Source organism: Trichosurus vulpecula, chromosome 3 (genome assembly GCF_011100635.1).
Source record: "Trichosurus vulpecula isolate mTriVul1 chromosome 3, mTriVul1.pri, whole genome shotgun sequence".
NCBI lineage: Eukaryota > Metazoa > Chordata > Mammalia > Diprotodontia > Phalangeridae > Trichosurus > Trichosurus vulpecula.
Genome location: NC_050575.1, coordinates 174,441,367 through 174,464,514, shown reverse-complemented (window position 1 = coordinate 174,464,514; position 23,148 = coordinate 174,441,367). Strand labels below are relative to the sequence as shown.

General features: G+C 39.3%; 1 protein-coding gene across 3 annotated transcripts; it reads right to left on the bottom strand.

Annotated features, from left to right (window-relative positions):
• Nucleotides 1–2,379: 2,379 nt before the first annotated feature.
• On the bottom strand, nucleotides 2,380–22,769 carry LOC118844250 (transforming protein RhoA-like). Of its 3 annotated transcripts, none has more exons than XM_036752103.1 (2): nucleotides 22,247–22,769; nucleotides 2,380–2,792 (listed from the first exon to the last, which is right to left on the bottom strand). In XM_036752103.1, the coding sequence occupies exons 1-2, from the start codon at nucleotides 22,767–22,769 to the stop codon at nucleotides 2,380–2,382; spliced, it is 936 nt and encodes a 311-aa protein (XP_036607998.1). The 3 variants fall into 3 exon arrangements, with proteins under 3 accessions (XP_036607998.1, XP_036608000.1, XP_036607999.1); XM_036752105.1 differs by lacking the exon at nucleotides 22,247–22,769 and having other exon boundaries at nucleotides 2,380–2,553; nucleotides 2,791–2,946; XM_036752104.1 differs by lacking the exon at nucleotides 2,380–2,792 and having other exon boundaries at nucleotides 22,203–22,376; nucleotides 22,614–22,769.
• Nucleotides 22,770–23,148: the final 379 nt, after the last annotated feature.

Sequence of the window (23,148 nt, the reverse complement as noted above, 5' to 3'; positions counted from 1 at the left end):
ATGATGAGGACTTCAGGAAAACCAGAAAAGTCTTATATGAAATGATGCTGAGTGAAGTGAGCAGAACCAGGAGAACATTGTACACAATAACAGCCACAGTGTGCATTAACTGATTTTGATAGTAGTAACTTTGTATAATCAGAGTTTTTTCCATTGTTTGCTCATTTTCCCAGCCTATTATTTGACATTTAACTGTTTTTTAAAAGTAGGGCTTTGCTTACAGTTGGGAATTTTGTGCAGCTGTTTTCAGAAGTATTTCTAGGGACCTATAAGTTTTCAGTTTTTCCAAGGTTGTATGATCTAAGGAGAGGTGTTTACTACTCTCCTGGCCTGTGCTCTGATCTGTGAATGACCACAAGCATTCTTTTCTGCTCTGGAATTGTGGAGAGGGTCCCCTCTCCTCCCTGGCTTCTAGCTCTGCTCTGCTAATACTTCTCCTTTGGAACTGCCTCCCAGGACTGGGACTTGGATGCAAGTATGGGCAAAGCACCAGAATCCTGCCCCCACTGCTAGCAAAGAGACCTTTGTAATCTCCTTCTGACCAGTTGTTTGACTTCCTTACTGTCTGTGGGCCATGAGCTCCAGAAGCAAACATATCAGCTGCCTGATGCTGCTGATTCAGTCACTCCCAAGGCATCCTCCTGGTTTGCTATGGCTGGGGATATGCTATGAGGCCTGCACTGGATTGCACTCCACTTTCACCAAGGAGCGACCTTCTGAAGTTGTCTGATCTTGGCGTCTATGGGCTGAGACGTCTGGAAACTGCCACTGCTGCCAGTGATTCAGTTGTCACTATACCTGTTCCAGTTTTGATGGGACTAGGTCTGAGCTGGCTTGGCTTGCATTGGACTTTGCTCCTCTCTCCTCGTAGTTTAAAAGACCTTTCTTGCTGACCTTCCAAGTTGTCTTGGGCTGGAAATTTCTTTCACTGCATCTTTTTGTGGGTTCTCCTGCTCTAGAATTTGTTTAGAATCATTTTAAAAAGTATTTGGAGGGGTTTAGGGGCGAGCTCATGTAAGTCTCTACCTTTTCTCCACCATCTTGACTCTGCCCACCCTTTGTGTCTTTTTCAGGGTAAAGTACCATATTTATTTTTATGTCTTCTGGTACAGTAGGAACTGTGGTGATAGGAGGGCTGGTCTGCTGCTACTTCCTCACCCATATTCCACATTGGCCAAAGCCTGGGCCCTGGAGTTGAGGCCTATCAAGGTTACCCTCTGGCCTCACTATTTTGCTAGTGCTGGCCCTGCAGAAATCTGGGGCCAACTATGAGCTTAGGATACTGTTACTGTTTAGTGTGTCATTCATGCATATATTAATAATTTTACAAGTATAAAAACATGCTATCATTTTTATTAGTTTCCTTTTTTTAAAAAATGTGTCAGTGATGAAGTTTTTGAGTGTTGTGGCCCTAACTCCATTTTCCCATCAGGCCTGTAGTTTTTATTGCTCAGTTTTGCATAATGAGGTGATTTGTAGGAATACATTTGTTATTTTTAAACAGAATTGGCTATTTGCTTTGAAAATATTGCAGACAATGGAAGTTCAAGACAGGTAAATGAAGACAGCTTCAATGGAAAGCAAGGGTAAGAAATTATTCCAGAAAAATAAGGGAAAATCTAGAAATAAAAACACGGATGTATTTAAAAGCAACAATGATAACAAAAAAAACTAGAGGAAGAAAATTCATAATTTTCATTCTAAAAGAAGATAAGGATAGAAGTAGAACCAGTGTAGATGGTGGAAGAATAGGGTTGAAACCCTATGGAGTAGACCTAATAACACTATTTGGGAATCAGATTTTTTAATTTTAAATTTTTATTTTTAGTTCCAATTTCTTTCTCTCCCTGCTACATTGAGATTTAAAGAAATATGAAACTCATTTTACATATGAAGTCATGTGAAACATTGACCATGTTGCAAATAAAAAGAAGAAAAATGAAGAGGAAAAAATATTCTTCACTATGCAATGTACTATTGTACTATGCAGAAATCCTTCACTTCTCTACCAGGAAGTGGATAGTATTTTTCATCATTTTGGGATTATTGTGGATCATTATATTGATCAGAATAGCTAAGTCTTCCATAGCTGATTATCATTAGAATGTTGCCATCACCACGTGCACCTGATATGCTGGTTGGGAGAATGAAGAAGGTTATTAAGAGTAATGTCAGAAGGACTCTGGTGTGCACAGATGTATTGGACACAGACTGTCATTAAACAATCATGGTTGGCTTCTAAATGCTGGTAGCAAGCTGATTTCGGATTTGTAAATCTCTTCAAGGAAATTTAGATAAATGAAAAAGGCCAGTAAGCACACACTAAGATTAATAAACAGCACTTCATAACCAAGTGAAGGCTTGTGCTTTCCACTGTGTTTACAAGACAAGGCACCTGGATTTTTTCTTTCCAAGTCTGCCATGCCAAGCTGCTCTTGTGGCCATATCAAAGACCTCCTTCACACCGTCTTTGGTCTTTGCTGAGCACTCCATATAACCAAACGCACCAATCTGATTTGCCACATCTCTGCCTTCTTCAGGTTTCACTGGCTTCTTCTCTTGTCTCGTGTGCTCATCATTTTGAAGATCCTTCTTGTTCCCAACCAGGATGATGGGCACATTGGGACAGAAATGCTTCACCTCTGGGTTCCACCTCTCTTGGATGTTTGCTAAACTGTCACGGTTATCGATGGAAAAGCACATAAGTATAGCATCTGTATCTGGATAGTATTGAGGTCTAAGGCGGTCATAATCTTCTTGACCAGCTGTGTCCCACAGAGCCAACTCCACGTGTTTTCCATCCACTTCAATATCTGCCGCATAATTTCCAAACAACACGGGCACAAAAACTTCAGAGAACTGGACTTTGCTAAATACAATCAACAAGCATCTCTTCCCACATGCACCATCACTCACTATAACAAACTTTTTTCTAGTGGCGGCCATCGCTCAGGCGTTTCTCGAGTACCTTGGCGACGGACCCGTTGCCCCTCGAGGCTCGCGTTCTAGGACTCAGGACGTTTCTACACAAAAAACTGGAGGAGCAGGCGGGTGGGGAACAGGAGTGCTGGCGGGCAGCGGTGGCGGCGGTAGCTGGAGGGCTGGTTGCAAAGCCTGATGTACTTTTTTTACTTTTAAAGAAGTTAAACATATATGATTCAATGTCCCAGAAAGCTTCACTTTGACAAGTAAAACTCAGCCCAGATGCTCTACCGCCAGTTTTCACGTGATCAATATCATACGTCCAAACAACCTGGGTAGATTCAAGGTGTCGGGTGGGTCTCCCCAACTCAGATAATTATAAAAGTTCCAAGGAAAAAGACAATTTCATTTTTAGTGACGTGTTTGTGAGAGTGGTGGGGCCAAGCCTAGGAGAACTGGACTTTGGCTCTAGTTCTTTCACTCTTTGTGATGGCAGGGCAGTCATTAAGGTCTTCTCTGCCTCCACAATGGGGATCACGATGTATAATTTGTTGACGTTAGAGGACTGATGTGAAAGTGCTAGAAGTTAAGAGCCCTTTCTGATTGAGAGAAGGGGAACCTTGTTTAGCATGGAATGAGTAAGGGAAGTGGCATTCAAACCCAGATTTTCTGACTGTTGTTTTGCTATGTGTGTGTGGTCATTTATTTATTTATTCTTTACTGCATCATGGAAACAGAACTAGAGAGAGGTCTTTAATACACATGAAAAACTTTACAAAATGTGCCAGCAAAAATGAGGGGGTGGGATGGGGTGTGGTTGGATTAAAGCCACTGATTTTCTCTTTGTTGCTCAAAGAATCTTTGAACTGCTTCCTATTCTGATAACAATTTCCTTCCCAAGAGTAAATGAATCAATTATTAGAACTCGAGGAGGATGCAGCAATGCAAAAGTTAGTCTAGTTGATTATTTGGATGGATTTTAATGAGTAGTCATTGAAAATGAAGAAAGGCATGAGGCTTCCAAAAATAATAACATATTATTTTACCTTTCCCTTACCTTCCATTGCTCTGTTGTAAGACTTACTGGAACACTGTGCAAAAAGATGAGTTTTCAATGCCACATTGATCTCAGAATATATTTATAGGGAGAGATGTTAGGAGAGGAGGACACATACTGTCACCTGCTTCAGTGAGTGAGGGACTGAAGGTAAAGACCTGTGAAAGTCTGCAAAGATGAAGGTCCTTTTCCTCACTCTAGCACTAAGCCTGTTCTCTATCCTCCAAGCTCAGGAGTCATCCTCTTCTGAAGAACAATTTGAGGTGAGACTTCATTGGGAGATCTTGTAGACTAGAAGGAGGGATGTATGCTAGCAAAAGGCTGTCATTTCAAAATCAGGGCCCCACTGGGATCTTTTTTAATTTGGTTCTGTAGCCTTATATTTTAGCACTATAGATTCCATCAGAAAATCTTGTATTGAGTTTATGGGGGAAAGTTAGTATAAGAAATTGATTTGAAGTCAAGCCTTTCAGTTTTCTCTTGCTTTAATTTACTCTTTCCAGAATGAACTGGAAATGGGGGACATGATTCAGTTATTTTATCTTTGCTAATGACCATTCACAACAAGTAATGTTCTTGAGTGGAGTTAAGTCTCCCAAGGTTCAGTGAATTTCTTCAAGGATTCCATTTGGGGGTTCATTGCCAAATGTCTGCTTCCATTTGGGCCATGTTGAAGTTGGGCCAGTTTGATAGATGTGTGTTCTCATGGATAGTTCACTTCAACCTAATGGTTTCTCACAAAACTCTACTTTGTATATGTTGCCTGAAGGTCCATGGTCATTCCTGGGTAACTGACCCATGCAAGAATTTTGCCTCAGAGCTGGGATTCTTTTGAGAGATGAGGAAGAAGGTCCAGATGATGAGGAGACATTTGTGAAGGGTTGGGTCCCTCATTTTCTCCCTCATTTTTCCTCCTTCAATTACTAACCACATATCAGAATTGCCTGTAGGGTACATACTTTGTAAAGGCCACTGTGGCAGACAATGAAATTCCTGGGAAGAAGAAGCGTAATGACATGTCACCCGTGACAGTCACCCAACTTAGTGATGGAAATCTGGAGGCCATATATACCAGCAGGTAAGTAGACTGTCCAGAATTGTCCTATCACCCCGCTTCATCTTTACCTCTCCTATTCTAGGAACACAACTAGAGCAGATCACTTGATATCCTCTGCATCTCTAATATGACCACACACAGTATATGTGTTAGAGTTAGAGGCTTAGAAGGTTAAGATTCAGGTTATAGTTAGAGTATATACATAGACATATACAATTGCATACATGTACATATAGACATATAAAAACATGTATGTATATGAAACTTTGGCTTACTTTCCCAGCAATGAGTGAAATGCTTACAGTGCACTCATTGACTAAATTTTTTCTGATTCATTGTCTAACTCCAATCCCCACGTGGCCTTAGGCCTCCTTTAAACTTTCCTTGTTCCTCTGTGGATGCCTTTGTTCCATGAAGTTCATGACATGAGATATCCTAGGTTATATACTGCAGCCTCCTCATACTGTGCATCTCTCTTCACTTCCTTTGGGGTCACTTGGGTTTGGATTTCTTAGAAGTCATGGTGTACTGTGATTTCCAGCTCTATAGCTTGACCCAGAGATTGTTCAATATTCAGAAGATGGGTGCTCAGTCACACAGTTCTTTTCTGTGAGTGTGAATAATCAGACCACGGTCTGTAATGCTAATCTGCTTTGGGACATTTTCCAGTGCTTGCCACGTTGAGAACTGGGACAGGAGTGAAGGAATCAAATAACCTTTCCTCATTTCAGTCACTTATAAATTTGTCTTCCTCTTGTTGTCTCCAGCAAAACCATCACATGTGTTCTGTTTTCTAGCAAGCATGGCAGGTGCAAAGAGATTATAATGAAATTAGAGAAAACAAACCAGCCTGGGATATTTTCTGTGGGTAAGTGAATCAAACATTCTGTATTAAAGGAAATCCAGTATGAGATCTGGCCTCCTTTCAGGTGGTCTTCCAGGCCCAGACAATGGTTGGGATATGAGACTTTTTTTACATGTTGGAGATCAAAGGCTGGGTTTTCTTGACAATGTCTAGCGGATTTACATGCCTTTTCTATGACATAGATTGAGTTGATGTGACTGCAGATGTGACTGACTAAATCCGCTGATGTGAAGAGCTACAGTAACAAAGTTAGGTTAGATAGCTACTCTTATGATTTGCTTTGGGAAATCAGAAGAACATTTCTTTAAGTTCTGTCCTACCATTAGGTACTTCACTGGCCAAAAATATTGTTATGAATGGTGTTCCTGGGATTCAAAAGTCATCTGTAAAAACGTGTGTCACAATAGGGTTCATTAAAAATAAATATGATGACTCTGCAGAATGTTTCTTGTGGGGGGAAGAGGAAGACATGGAAAGATGGGGCACTGCAACAGTTACTTGCTTGGGTTCTTGAGATTAGAGTTTTGTAGACAAGGGATTATATGCAAAAAGGCGATGTGCATCAGTATTTTTTAAAATGGAGGTTTCCCTTTATATATTAGGGAGAATTGAGTCTGAATCATTTCTCAGAGTCAAGGACACTGACATCATGCTAGTGCTGCCCTCATTCAACAAATGTTTATTAACCAACTCCAATGTTTAGAGCATTATGCTTGTCTTTGAGGGAGAGGACCAAATTCTAGTTCAATGGAATTCGTGCCAAAGGCAGAAACACAGGTAGCCATTTATTCTTGCTTTCTTTGTCACTTTGGATCTGACTTATGATTTCATTGGTATCAAGACCTTCCAGTAAGGAAACTCCCTCTATCAAGACAGATCAGCCCCTGTTCTGCAAGTTATAGTCTTTGAGAGTTGGTTGAAGGAACTGAGAATTTAAGTGACTTGGTCATGGTAACCTTGTCCGTATATGTCAGAAATGAGACTTGAACTCAGGATCAACAAACCCCAAGTTTGTTTCTCTGTTCACTATAGCATACTATCCCTTGAAGGTAGGATAAACTAATTACTTTCTTGTCCTCAATTTCCTTATCTGTAAAATTAGGGAATGAACAGGGGTTTTTTAAGTATCTTGAAACTCTTAAACATTCAGTCCTGGGCTTCTTTAGTATACAAGATTACATGACAAGTGCATTACAAGGGTGCCATATCAGATCCAAGGGGATGTTGTCCTGGTCATGGGGCCACCTAGCTCTCTTTCTTGATTCTTGGATGCTGCTGCCCAATAGGTCTTGGGTCCTTCCTGACAGAGTGAGATCCTAAAGCCTGCAATAGTTTCCTCCCAATAGATTTTCCAAGAGGATTAGAGATGCTAACAGTATATCTATTCACCATGTCCACAGATGAGGGCAAATGCCAGGTACTCATAGCAAAGACATCTGTCAAGGATCATTGGATTATCTTCTCTGAAGGGGAGTTACATGGCATGCAAATAAGAAGTGCCAAACTTATGAGTAAGTAACATGCAATTCTATGAATTTCTCCAAGAGAAGCGTGTTAAGATGTGGAGCAGCTACTAGAAACTTCTCAACTGGATTCCTTCTGCTCTTCAGGTTTTCCCAGATTGGGCATTTCTAAAAGCAGCAGGAGGGGATGCATTTTGATACAAACCAAAGCCCAATAGAGTGGCCAGTGGATTCCATGCATTCCCTCAAAAGTTGTTCTCTCTGAAGATTTCATGGCAACAAAGGCATTGCTTAGCAATCACATTCCCAGGCTGTCAGTGCTGACCGAACTACTGTGTAATGAGTTTGTAAAAAGCAAAATGCTGCTTTGAAGAAAGCATCAGGGGGAAGAAGACAATGTGTCTTCATACTTTCCCTGTTTCTTACATCCCACTTCTGAAGATTCGAGGGCATTAGGGCTATTTTGTTTAAGTGCATGCTTGGGAGACGTAGATGAGTTTTTCTGTAGAGAGATGGGTTTGGGAATTGCTTAATTTGGGGGAGAAGGGCATTTGTTGGCAGAAGATAAGAGTGCTGAACTGCTCACAACCACTTAGTTCTCTCATCTCTTTTTGTGCTTGTAATTTAACTGGCCATGAGGCAAAATCCAAGGACTTTCACTATAGGAGATGACTGCTATAGAAACAAGGGCCAAAGAAGGATTGAGTTAGAATGAACTGTTATTCATTTTGTCCTCTCTCTGCAGGTCCTGATGTAGAACAGAACACAAAAGCCTTAGAGGAGTATAAGAAGTTTGTCAGCCTTAAAGGATTTAAACAAGAAAAAATCGACTTTCCAACCCATACTGGTAATAAGAATAGAATTAGGTCCACTTTGCTGTGCCCTGTTCTTCCATCCCCAGAACTCCAAACTCTTCCTTTCCCTTCTTTTCTTGGTCTTCCCTTCCCATAGACTTCTCTTTTAGTAGCTGTTAGAAACTATTATACACTTATATCTTAGGAGACCTTGTATAATTGTTTGAACTCGATGGTAGAAGTGATTTTGGCCAATCCACTCACATATGTCTTTGTTTCTGCAGAGGCCTGCACCCCAGAACATGATTAAGGTATGTACTCTTTCAAGACTTCTAGACAAATCTTCCAGAATAATCTAAAATCTTCCACTTTACCTGGGATTTAGGTGTCTACTTGGTCTAGTTCAAGTACAGGAAGGCGAACTCTCCAATCTTGACAGCGAGATTGTTTTGCCTATCTCAGATAGGTCTGAGGCCCCTTTGGATTTCTATCTTAATCTTTTGTCTTCCTGCACAATAGAAATGTTTTGATACATCTCCGTCTATTGCCAGGCATTTCACTTTGAGACTACTGCCTCTTGTTTGTTTCTCAGTGGAAGGAGAGAGCAAGTGGCTCAAATGCATTCCCTTAGGAGATGCAGTGTGAAGAATGATAATGTGGAGTCACAAGTTTAAACCACCTGGGTGACCTTGAGAAAGTCCCTTCACCTCTCTGGCCTCAGGTTCCTCTTATTCAAAATGAGTGAGGTTGGATTAGATCACTCCTATTATGTCTTCAAGCTTTAAATCTAGAATATAATAATTAATAATGATAATTAATAATAATAATCATGATTTCAAGTTTTTGAATGTTGTGATGAAATTGTCCTGTATTCTTCCCCTCCAAGCATCTCCAAGGGATCTCTTAGGGTCTCTCAAATACATGATCCATTTGGGTAAAATATTTGTTTGCATATAGCGTTTCAGGGACCTTGAAATCATCCTGTTCATGACTTTGCACATGGTAGGTTCTTACTTAGCAATAGCCTCTCCCTTTCTGAGGATATAGGGTTCTAGATTTAGAACTTTTCATGTAGTTCAGCCTACTCATTTTTCAGTTGTTGTAAATGAAGCCTAGAGAGATCACACAAATGACCTCTTCAGAATCAGGGAAACCCAAATGGGAAACCGTTCCCTCTGACTCTAAATTCTCTGCTCTTTCTTACCTATAATGGTGCCTTTTTCTGAACCTCTTGCATTTTGGGGCTAGGTTCTTCTAGGTCATGGGAAACTGTCATTTCTGCTTTTTTGTGCAATCTAAGGGACTCATCACTGACTTTCTCTTTGTTGTTTTCTAGGAGAAGATGATTCCCTTCAACCCAGAACCATTGCTGTCCAGGAAATCCTAGTCATATTCTTAAATGATAAGCTGTTCCTTGTGCCTGGCTGCTGCTTAAACTTGTCCCTTTAGTTCTTAACCTCTTTCCCCAACTTTTAAGTACTTTCTTTCAATGCAAAATAAATATATAAAGCAATCATTTTTCCCTCGGTCTCCCTTTGTTTTTGAAATTTAATTGGGAGCACGAATAAGAAGTGGGTGACAAGTATATCGGGCACTCTTGACTCTAAGTCTATGGAATTTGGATTTCCAAAGTTTGAGAAGAACTTTTTCCTTCTATATTGTTTAGTCAAACATTCCATATATATAATATTGAAATTATTGCCTGAAAAATGAAAGTGTAATCCACCTTCTCTTTATAATCTTAAGCATCGTAGCAATGATAGCAAATGAATTTATGTTTCATGGCTCCAAAGCTAAGCGCTTGAAACCCTTAGCAATGGAGGATCAGTTGAGTTTCACTATAATTTTGCAAGCATAATTTTTCCAAATATTAAGCTATTCAAATAGTAAATCGGGAGGATGTGTTTCCTCCTTACCTCCCTCCTTCTCTGTCTCCTTCAACCCACTCTAGGACAACTCCTAATAGCTTCCCAAAGTTTCTCTCTGACTGCCAGCTCCATGGATCATCTCATTCTCAAGTGAATTTTATTTTGAATTTCATTCTCTTTAATCCTGGGAATTTTCTCATTCTGAGTGCAAAAATTGTTCTTCTTCCTGTCTTCATATCAAAACAGTGTCTTTTTTTCTCTGAGCCAGCTCAACTTTGTAATAAATAAATGAGTTCTCTTATGGCCTCCTCTTTCCTATGATATTTTTCCAGTCCTCATTCTGCTTGAGCTCTCTGTAGCCTTTGAAACCATTGATCACCATTTTCTCCTGCTTCTTCTCCTACATGTTCAGGTACTTTTTTCAGTCTTCTTTGCTGGATATTCATCCTTGTCATGCCACCTAATTCAAGCATATCTAAAGTCTCTGTCCTAGTCTATTTTCTTTTTTTTTAACCCCTACAATATTTCTATTGGTGATATCACAAGCTATCATGCCTTAGGTGATCTAGATGTATCTAGGGTTTTGAGCCTGGGTGACTGGGAGAGTTGTAGTGCTCTTGACAGAAATTGGGAAGTTTGGAATTTGGGAAGGGGGAGAGTAATGCATGAAAACCTAGAGAGAAGAGTATCAAGGAGAAAAATGAATATCTTTAGAGAGATTAATTTTAATTAAATAATGAGGTTGGAAGCCAGACTTTAGGGAATTAGGAGATAAAGAGGATAGGAAGTGGAGGCACCTATTGTAGATATATTTTCCAAGGATTTGAGTCATAAAAGGAAGGAGAACTATAGGATGACAGCTATGGTGAGGGATGGATCAAGTAACAGTTTTTTTGTGGTTGAGGGAAATGGACATATTTGTAGGCAGCAGAAAAGCAAACAGTAAAGACAAAGAGAATGATGTGAGAGATTATGGCTGATAGAGAGAGGCAATCTGCTGAAGGAGATGGGGTGGAATGGGATCCCTCCTGAATGTAGAGGGATTTCCTTGGCAAGAAGAAAGGTCATCTATTCACGTGAAAGAGGAATGAAGAAGGAAATCATGGCAGAAGGCACATGTGTGATGAGGAGAGAGAAGAGGTTGTATTTGCTGAATAGCCTCAGCTTTTTCTGGAAAATATAATGTAAGGTTCTCAGCTGAGAATGGGGGGTAAGGAGAGACCAAGAAACATCAGAAGAGAGATGGAAATGTTTGAAGAAGCAAGAATTATTAGGGGAGGGTATTAATGAGTTAATTAGGGAAGTGTAAAATGCTCCATTGCTTGTAGCAAGGACCCAATTAAGGACATATAACATAGATTTTTAATGGACCCAGTCAGCACAGTTGCATGCTTTTCTCCAGCTTTTTTTGTTAACGCATACATCTGAATGAAGGCAACAGTTGGCGGAGATGTTAAAAATTGAGTGTTGTTACGACAAGATAGACAACATCCTAAAGGGGCAAGGGACTGAAGAGATGAGAACAGTGTGGAATTGGAATGTTTCACAAAGTAATCAAAATGAGGGAGCAGAATGAAGGCGATGCAAAGGTGATGGCCTGGGAAAGAATGGAGGAGTAGAGGTATTGGAGCTCTTGATAAAGATGAAGAACAGTGTTACAGTTTTTAAGGCAGAAATGGAATAACATCAGGTTATGCTCAGATAAGGGGATTTAATAATTCATGAACGTGGAAATGGAGCATTGTAGGTGATGGGAAGATGAAGGATGTGGACATCTTTGGAGGGGGCTATGGGAGGAGGTAGTTATGCGAAATGAATAAAATTGAGGGACTGTGAGATTCAGTTGTTTTAGGGAATATCAGTTATGTATATTGAAGTCCTATAGCACAAAGGCAGGCATTGAGGAGGAGAAAGATTGTGGCCCAGGCACTGAACATATTAAGGAGAGAATGTTGAAGAGTGTGTCTTGTATTTTAGTAGAGAAGAAGCAACAAAAGAGCGAGTGGTACATATGGACTGAGTGAACCTTAAAGCAGGAGGGGTTACAGCATGATAGAGGGTGCAGGGAAAACCTTGAAACAGCAATAGGGAGTAAGGATTATTCCAACTCCACGACCTAAGTCAGTGAGTCAGGGGGTATGAGGAAATGTCTTTACAATGTTGTTCTTATTATGTATATTCACCTGAATCTGCCCCTATTTCTGCATCATATATGATTGTTCACAGGTTAAGTCTTCCATAGCTGATTATCATTAGAATTTTGCCATCACCGTGTATGTGGTTCTACTTGTTCTGCTCACTTCTCTTTGCATCATTTTTAAAAAGTATTTTTCAGGTTTTTCTGAAAACGTAGGGCTTGTCATTTCTTATAGCACAATAGTATTCCATCCCAATCATATGCCACAGCTTGTGCAGCCGTTTTCCAATTAATGGGCATTCCCTCATTTTCCAATTCTTTGCCTTCAGAAAAAGAGCTGCTATAAATATTTTTGTACATATGGGTCCTTTTCCTTTGTCTTTCATCTCTTTGGAGTATAGACCTAGTACTGTAGTAGTATTGTTAGGTCAAAGGGTATGCATGATTTTATAGCCTTTTGGGCAAAGTTCCAAGTTGTTCTCCAGAATGGTTGGACTAATTCACAGCTCCACCAATAGGGCATTAGTATACCTATTTTCCCACAACTCCTATGGCATTTGTCATTTTCCCTTTCTGTCATTTTAATCAATTTGATGGGCATTTGTTGGTACCTAAGAGCTGTTTTAATTTGTATTTCCCTATTCCTTTTTTTGATCACTCATAGCTATGGTGTTTTTCTTTTGAAAACTTCTAGTTCATATTCTTAGACCATTTGTCAATTGGGAAATGACTTATTTTTGTATACTTGACTCTGTTCTCTGTAATTTTGAGAATTTGGACCCTTATTAGAGAATCCTACTGTAAACTTTCTTACCAGTTTACATTCTTTCTAATTTTGACTCCAGTGGTTTTGTCTGTGCAAATACCTTTTAACTTCATGTAAGCACATTTACCCATGTTACCTCCTGTAATGCTCTTTATCTCTTGTTTGGTCATGACCTCTTCCCCATCTATAGATCAGCAAGGTAATTTTTCCTTGCTCTACTAATTTGCTTATGATAAAACTCTTTAAGTCTAAATCATATACTCATTTTGAGTTTGTCTTGGTATGTAGTGCAAGATGTTGGTCTATACCTAGTTTCTACCAGATGTTTTCCAGTTCTTCCTGCAGTGTTTGTCAAATAGTGAGTTTTTTCCTCAATCAGTGAAGCACTTGGTGTCTGTTCTCATTTGCTACTGTATATAGTGTACCTAATCTACTCCATGAAATTGAAAAGCTTCTACACCAACAAAATAAATGAATGTAGGTTAAGATGAGAAGTGGTGGAATGGGATAAGTGATTTGTATCTCAGACACATAGGCAAATAATAGATATACATATCTGGAGCATCCATTGTGTCCCCAGACAACTCATTCCACTTTGGTTGGTTAGCATTCTTAGAAAGTTTTCCTTCAAATCCAGCCAAAAATCTGCTTCCTTGCAACACCCATTGTTCCAAATTCAATCCTCTCCCATCACAGATCCCTTCAAGTCCATGAAGACTGTTCTTATATTCTCATAAGTCTCTTCTTCAGTTAAACACGGCAGTTCTTTAATAGATTCTCGTATATCATAGTTTTGGGTCTCTTCACCATCTTGGCAGCCTTATTCTGGATATGCTCCAGCTTGTCACTGTTAGGTAGCACTCAGAACTGAACATGCTAATGCAGATGACATTTGACCAGGGCATGGCAGAACATGAAAACATCTCTCTTATTCTTGAAATTTGACTTACAGCAAAGAGCCTAGAATTGTGTCAGTTTGTTAAGGTAGGTCACAACGTTGCCTCATGTGGAAGTGGAAAGTCCCTAGAATAATTGATTCTTTTACCTGTGAACTGTTGTACAAATTTTTTCATATTGTTTTGTGAAGCTGACTTTTTCAATCCAAGTATATTCCCTTATTATGGCCCATCCCTTCTAAGTAGTTTGGATCATTTAGGATACTAATCTGTTCTTCATGTTAGCTAACTTCCTAAGCTTCATGTCATTTACAAATGTGATAAGCTACTTTTGAGGTCCAGTTATTCTGTGGATATTGAAAATCATCATGGAACCCATTTTGACCAGAAGAACCTATGAAACTTTGACACATTTGTAGTTGAAATAGATGTTCCCTATGTTTACACCATTTATCTGATTTAGCTCCCATTCTTGCAACACTGACAAAAGCCCAGGAAAAGTGTACTGGAGCAGCATTTCTGATCACAGAGAGACAGGGAGCAGTTGGTAGGGGTCATTTACTGAAATCTTTAGGGATTTCCCACTTTAAAAGCCACTTCAGAGGGGCGGAGCCAAGATGGCTGCATGAAGGCAGTGTCTTACCAGATTTCTCTCACAAGGTCTGTCAGATTCCTATAAAAAAGTGAATTTGAGCAGATTTGAGAGAGTTAGAAACCGCAAGGAGTCTGAGTGGGGCAAATCTCCGAGCCGGGAGAGTCTGAAAGGCCAAAGGTAAGAACCTGTAGGCTCGGGAGTGCTCGGTGCGGAGCTACTCCAGACCAAAGCAGAATCGGCCACCCGGGTAATCCACGTGGGAGACTGGCTGGGAAAAAGCTGGGTGCCCGAAACCGGCGGAGATCCCCAGGACTCCCAACACAGGACGGCAGTCTGTGGAAGCGAGGAGAGGCAGTGCAACGCCACCGGCTGGGAAAACACCAACTCCTGATGCTTGCAGCCCAGAAACTCGGTTTCTTGAACTTGCAGAAGACATAATGTCCAGGTAAATGGCTCTAATCCCTCCTCTTCTCACCCAGAGAATTCCTTGGGGAAAAAAAAAAGGACACTGGAACTGAGCAGAAAGTAGTGGGGCTTCAGTGGTCAAATAGTAGAAGTTCATCAGTCCCAGAAGGACAGAGTCAGCAGGGGTCAACGCCAGCAGCCCAGACATAATCTTGCTCCCCCAGGGGTAGTGCCAGACATCAGCTCAAACAACAAACAGCTGAGACCACTGCTGAAGAGCAACAGTGCTGGAGAGCAACCATAGGGAGGGAGATGTCAGGGAGCCAGACCCTTCCCCCACACCTCAGGAAACTGAAGGCTATAATTCTAGACTTACAACCCCCAGAATAAGAAAGCTGGGACAGAGAGCCCTGAGGTCCAAAGGTAGAAATTCGTTGTAAACCCGGAAAAGGCAAACCAACAAACATGAAGAAGAACACAAAAAACCCAAGGACAATAAATTCTTTTTATGGAGACAGGCAGGATCAAAATATCAATATGGAAGAAAACAGCAATGACATTGTAGATACATTGGATACCTCAAAAGGTAATATGAACTGGTCTCCAGCCCAAAAAGCATTGCTGGAAGAGCTAAAGGAGGATTTTAAAAACCAAATTAGGGAGGTAAAAGAAAACATGGAAAAAATGGAAATGTCCCTAAAGAATAAGATTGGTGAAATGGCTACGGAGATTCAGAATCTAGAGAGAGAAAAATGACACCCTGAGAGGCAAAATCAACCAATTGGAAAAGGAGACTCAAAAGCAAAATGAAACCACTAACTCATTAAAAATTAGAGTTGAGCAAGTGGAAGCTAATGAATCTATGAGGCACCAAGATGTAGTAAAAAAATGTACAGAATGAAAAAATAGAAAAAAATGTGAAATATCTGATTGGGAAAACAACTGACCTGGAAAATAGATCCAGGAGAGACAACCTAAGAGTTATTGGTCTACCAGAAATCCATGATGAAAAAAAGAGCCTTGACAGTATGTTCGAAGAAATTATTAAAGACAATTGCCCAGAGGTCCTAGAACCAGAGGGCAAAATAGTTATTGAAAGAATTCCCCGATCACCTCCTGAAAGAGATCCCAAACTGAAAACACCAAGAAATATTATAGCCAAATTTCAGAACTATAAACTAAAGGAGAAAATACTGCAAGCAGCCAAAAAGAAGCAATTCAAATATCGTGGAACTACAGTCAGGATCACACAGGATCTCTCAGCTTCCACATTAAAAGACAGGAGAAATTGGAATATAATATTCCGAAGGGCAAAGGAGCTGGGACTACAACCAAGGATCAACTACCCAGCGAAACTAAGCATAATTTTTCAGGCAAGGTGATGGACGTGCAATGAAATAAGGGAATTCCAGACCTTCCTGATGAAAAGGCCAGAACTCAAGGGAAAATTTGATCTCCAAATACAAAACTCAAGAGAGACATAAAAAGGTAACCAGGGGGGAAACCCCCACAAACCTTATTAACTAATAAGGGCAGGTTGTCTGTATCTTTACGTGGGATTATATCATCATATGTATGTTTTATATATATATGTATATATATACATATATATGTATATATATATACACACGCATATATGTCAGTCTTGAGAATGGTACAGCTATTATGACAATTGAAAGGGATACACATAGATTGTGAATGCCTGTATAAACTAACTGATAACTGATGTAAAGATAAAAAACACAGGTAAGAGATGTAAAGGGAGGGCTATGAGAAAAGAGGTAAGGAGGTAGTAGAAAAGGGTAAATTACACCAAATGAAGTGACACAAAAACATATTATAGTAGAGGGAAAGAAGGGAGGGAGAAGAGCAGTATTTGAGCATCACTGTCATCTGATCTGGTTCAAGAAGGGAATAACATACCCTGATAAGTTTAGAAATCTAATTTGACCTACGGGAAGTAGGAAGGGAAGGGTGGAAAAGGGAGGGGGGGTCAGAAGGGAGGGGAGAAGTAGGAAGTGGGAAATGGTAAGATAAGGGAGGGGAGTAAAGAGGGAGGGTAAACTGAGGAAGGCAGTGGTCAAAAGCAAAACTTTGTTGAGGAGGAGAAGTGGAAAGGGAGAAATAAAAGCATAAACAGGGTGAAATAGGATGGAGAAAAAGACACAGATAGAAATCATAACTCTGAACGTGAATGGGATGAACACTCTCACAAAACAGAAGCATATGGCAGAATGGATTAAAAACCATAATCCTACAATATGCTGTTTACAAGAAACACATTTGAAACAGGGGGATACACACAGGGTAAAGGTAAAAGGCTGGAGTAAAGTATATTGTGCCTCAGCTAAAGTAAAAAAAGCAGGTGTAGCAATCCTAATCTCAGACAAAGCAAAAGTAAAGATAGATCTAATTAAAAGAGATAAGGAAGGACATTATATCCTGCTAAAAGGCACCGTAAACAATGAAGCAATATCATTGCTTAACATATATGCACCAAGTGGTAAGGCATACAAATTCTTAGAGGAGAGGTTAAGGGAGTTACAGGAAGAAATAGACAGCAAAACTATAATATTGGGAGACCTCAACCTCCCCCTTTCTGAACTTGATAAATCTAACCTCAAAACAAATAAGAAAAAAGGTAAGGAGGTAAACAGAATTTTAGAAAAGACAGATATGATAGACCTCTGGAGAAAACTGAATGGGGATAAAAAGGAGTATACTTTCTTCTCAAAAGTATATGGCACATACTCAAAAATTGACCATGTACTAGGGCATAAAAACCTCACAATCCAGTGCAGAAAGGCAGAAGTATTTGAAGCATCCTTTTCAGATCATGGTGCAATAAAAATCATTTTTAATAAAGAACCATGGAAAAATAAGCTAAAAACTAATTGGAAACTAAATAATCTAATTCTAAAGAATGAGTGGGCCAAAGAACAAATCAGAGAAACAATTAATAACTTCATTCAAGAGAATGACAATAATGAAACAACATACCAAAACTTATGGGATGCAGCAAAAGCAGTCCTTAGGGGAAGTTTTATATCCCTAAATGATTACATGAATCAAATAGGGATAAAGGAGATAAATGATCTGGGCATACAGCTGAAAAAGCTAGAAAAAGAGCAAATTTAAAATCCCCAATTAAATACCAAATTAGAAATTCTGAGAATCAAAGGAGAGATTAATAAAATTGAAACCAAGAAACCTATTGAATTAATAAATAAAACAAAGAGCTGGTTTTATGAAAAAAACAAATAAAATTGATAAACCTTTGGTCAATTTAATTAAAAAAAACAGAAAGAAGAAAATCAAATTACCAGTATCAAAAATGAAAAGGGTGAAATCACCTCTAATGAAGAGGAAATCAAAACAATAATTAGGAATTACTTTGCCCAATTGTATGCCCATAAATTTGAGAACCTTAGAGATATGGATGAATATCTACAAAAACATAAACTTCCCAGGTTAACAGAAAAGGAAGTAAAATTTCTAAATAACCCCATCTCAGAAAAAGAAATTGAGCATGCCATCAATGAACTCCCTAGGAATAAATCTCCAGGGCCAGATGGTTTTACATGTGAGTTCTATCAAACATTTAAAGAACAACTAATTCCAATTCTTTGTATACTATTTGGGAAAATAGGTGAAGAAGGAGTCCTACCAAATTCTTTTTATGACACAAATATGGTACTAATACCCAAACCAGGTAGAGTTAAAACAGAGAAAGAAAATTATAGACCAATTTCTCTAATGAATATTGATGCAAAAATTTTAAATAAAATATTAGCAAAAAGATTGCAGCAACTCATCACAAGAATAATACACTATGACCAGGTAGGATTTATTCCAGGAATGCAAGGCTGGTTCAATATTAGGACAACTATTAGCATAATTGACCATATCAACAACAAAACTAGCAGAAACCATATGATCATTTCAATAGACGCAGAAAAAGCCTTTGATAAAATACAACACCCATTCCTATTAAAAACACTAGAAAGCATAGGAATAAATGGAACCTTCCTTAAAATTATAAAAAGCATTTACCCAAAACCATCAACAAGCATTATTTGTAATGGGGATAAGGTAGATGCATTCCCAATAAGATCAAGGGTGAAACAAGGATGTCTATTATCACCCCTACTATTCAATTTGGTACTAGAAACGTTAGCTGTAGCAGTAAGAGAAGAAAAAGAAATTGAAGTAATTAGATTAGGAAAAGAAGAAACTAAATTATCACTTTTTGCAGATGATATGATGATTTATTTAGAGAATCAAGAAAAAACTACTTGAAATAATAAACAACTTTAGCAAAGTTGCAGGATATAAAATAAACCCACATAAATCCTCAGCATTCCTGTACATTACTGACAAAGCCCAACAGCAAGAGAGAGAAAGAGAAATTCCATTCAAAGTTATTGTAGACACTATAAAATATTTGGGAGTCTATTTGCCAAGACAAACCCAGGGCCTATATGAACATAACTATGAAACACTTTTCATGCGAATAAAGTCAGATCTGAATAAATGGAAAAATATCAGTTGCTCATGGTTAAGCCGAGCTAATATAATAAAAATGTCAATTTTACCTAAATTAATCTATCTATTCAGTGCCATACCAATCGAACTACCAAAAAATTATTTTTCTGAGCTGGACAAAATAATAAGAAAATTCATCTGGAAAAACAAGAGGTCTAGAATATCTAGGGTATTAATGAAAAGACAGGCTAGAGAAGGTGGCCTAGCCATACCAGATATTAAACTGTACTACAGAGCAGCAGTCATCAAAACTACCTGGTACTGGCTAAGAAACAGAGGTGTGGGTCAGTGGAATAGGATAGGAATACAAGATGGAGAAGTCAACAACTATAGCAATCTACTCTTTGATAAACCCAAAGAGGCCAGCTTCTGGGCTAATAATTCACTATTTCACAAAAACTGTTGGGAAAATTGGAAAATGGTAGGACAGAAACTGGGCATAGACCAATGTCTTACACCATATACCAAAATAAAGTCAAAATGGGTTCATGATTTAGGAGTAAAGGCTGATACTATAAGTAATTTGGGAGAGCAAGGAATAGTTTACCTATCAAATTTATGGAAAGGAAAAGAATTCATGACCCAACAAGAGATAGAGAGCATTACAAAATACAAAATGGATAATTTTGATTATGTTAAATTGAAATGGTTTTGTACAAAAAAAGCCAATGCAACAAAAATTAGAAGAGATGCAGAAAATTGGGAGAAAATCTTTACAACTAGTATCTCTGATAAAGGCCTCATTTCTAAAATATACAGGGAACTGAGCCAAATATATAGGAATACAAGCCATTCCCCAATTGAGAAATGGTCAAAGGATATGAACAGGCAGTTTTTAGAGAAAGAAATTAAAGCTATCTATAGGCATATGAAAAAATGCTCTGGATCACTACTGATTAGAGAAATGCAAATCAAAACAACTCTTAGATACCATATCTCTCCTGTCAGATTGGCTAAAATAACAGAACAGGAAAATGATAAATGCTGGAAAGGATGTGGGAAAATTGGAACATTGATACATTGCTGGTGGAGTTGTGAACTGATCCAGCAATTTTGGAGAGCAATTTGGAACTATGCCCAAAGGGCTATAAAAATATTCATACCCTTTGACCCAGCAATATCACCTCTAGTGTTGTATCCCAAAGAAATCACACAAGCAGGACCAGGACCCATACGTACAAGGATATTTATAGCGGCTCTTTTTGTGATAGCCAAGAATTGGAAATCAAAGGCATGCCTATCAATTGGGGAATGGCTGAACAAGCTGTGGCATAGGAAGGTAATGGAATACTATTGTGCCATAAGAAATGGGGATGCTATGGACTTCATAACAACCTGGAAAAACCTACACGACATAATGCTGAGTGAGCGGAGCAGAACCAGGAGAACACTGTACGTAACCACAGATACACGGATTCTGTGAGAACCAAGCCTGACAGACTTCGCTTCTCTCCGTAACACAAGGTGCAGGCACAACTCCAAAGGACTCACGATGGAGAATGCTATCTACATCCAGAGAAAGAACTGTGAAGTTTGAATGCAGATTGAGGCACACTTCATGCTCGCCTTTTTCTCTTCTCTTTTGTTTTAGTTTTTGGATTGTTTTTTTTTTTTTTGGTTCTATTTCTTCTTTCTCGTTATTCATTCCATTGGTCCTAATTCTTCTCCCCAATTTGACTAGTGTATAAATTAATTCAATGCGAAGTCATTTGTGGTAATTATATGAGATTCCATGCCATTTTGGGGAGGGAGGAGAGAGGGAGGGGAGAAAATCTGGAACTCAAAATTATATAGAACCGTCTGTTGTAAACTAAAAATAAAAATAAATTTAAAAAAAAGAAGTGAAAAAAAAGCCACTTCAAACATGAGGCCTTTCCTTATCTTACTAGCAGTTAATGCTTCCCCTGCCTCTCAAATTACCTTTTAGCTATTTCATATACATTACTATACCCATACATGTTGTTTCCTTAATGGAATGGGAGCACTTTGAGCACAGAGACTATATTGGTTTTGTTTAATGGCTAGCACAATGTCTGGCACATAGCAGGCACTTAATTAATAATTATTGTTTGGTATATCACAGTAAAATTAGCAATACCTGGGGTAACTGATCAGTAGTCAAAGAGTTTGTTTGCAAGACAAAATAAGGTTCCCTAGGAAAACATAAGTGAAGTTGTTGCTGAGTGACCTGCAAATAAATGATCTGTTACTTTTATTTTTCTTTTTTGGGGGAGGGGTAGATATATTTATTTTTTGGTGACGTACATTAAGTGACACTAATTATACAGTAACTCTAAGGTAACTAACATGAAACCACAGAACTGTAGCTTTGCCACAGTTATATGGGGACTTGGCATCTCTGGCTGGGTCCGATTTTCAAACAATTGAACAATACCCCAGTGCTATAGCAATGAAAGCCTTATTAGAGGTCCTGCTTTGAAGTGACTTTGTATTTACTCCCCAGAGGGCCCTGCAACTGACAGCAACAGGACATGGTAGGTATAAAAGCAGTTAAAGTCCAATTTCACAAAATTTCTCTTTCTAGAAAGAAGAAGTTAAGACTTCCTTTGAATGAGCACCTGATATGCTGGTTGGGAGAATGAAGAAGGTTATTAAGAGTAATGTCAGAAGGATCCTGGTGTGCACAGATGTGTTGGACACAGACTGTCATTAAACAATCATGGTTGGCTTCTAAATGCTGGTAGCAAGTTGATTTCTGATTTGTAAATCTCTTCAAGGAAATTTAGATAAATGAAAAAGGCCAGTAAGCACACACTAAGATTAATAAACAGCACTTCATAACCAAGTGAAGGCTTGTGCTTTCCACTGTGTTTACAAGACAAGGCACCTGGATTTTTTCTTTCCACATCTGCCATGCCAAGCTGCTCTTGTGGCCATTTCAAAGACCTCCTTCACACCGTCTTTGGTCTTTGCTGAGCACTCCATATAACCAAACGCACCAATCCGATTTGCCACATCTCTGCCTTCTTCAGGTTTCACTGGCTTCTTCTCTCGTCTCGTGTGCTCATCATTTCGAAGATACGTCTTGTTCCCAACCAGGATGATGGGCACATTGGGACAGAAATGTTTCACCTCCGGGGTCCACCTCACTTGGATGTTTGCTACACTGTCACGGTTATCTATGGAAGAGCACATAAGTATAGCATCTGTATCTGGATAGTATTGAGGTCTGAGGCGGTCATAATCTTCTTGACCAGCTGTGTCCCACAGAGCCAACTCCACCTGTTTTCCATCCACTTCAATATCTGCCGCATAATTTCCAAACAACACGGGCACAAAAACTTCAGAGAACTGGTCTTGGCTAAATACAATCAGCAAGCATGTCTTCCCACATGCACCATCACCCACTACAACAAACTTTTTTCTAGTGGCGGCCATCGCTAGGCGTTTCTCGAGTACCTTGGCGACGGACCCATTGCCCCTCGAGGCTCGCGTTCTAGGACTCAGGACGTTTCTACACAAAAAAACTGGAGGAGCAGGCGGGTGGGGAACAGGAGTGCTGGGGGCGAGCAGGAGTGCTGGCAGGCAACGGTGGCGGCGTTAGCTGGAGGGCTGGTCGCAAAGCCTGATGTACTTTTTTACTTTTAAAGAAGTTAAACATATATAATTCAATGTCCCAGAGAGCTTCACTTTAACAAGTAAAACTCAGCCCAAATGCTCTACTGCCAGTTTTCCCATGAGCAATACCATATGTCCAAACAACCTGGGTAGATTCAAGGTGTCGGGTGGGTCTCCCCATCTCAGATAATTATAAACG

Bases quoted from the DNA above. Each gene is read 5' to 3' on its own strand.
- LOC118844250 (XM_036752103.1), bottom strand. From the start codon at position 22,769: ATGGCCGCCACTAGAAAAAAGTTTGTTGTAGTGGGTGATGGTGCATGT. The intron at 2,793-22,246 runs ATGGCAGATGTG...TGGATGGAAAAC, and splicing joins GGCCACAAGAGCAGCTTGGC to ACGTGGAGTTGGCTCTGTGG.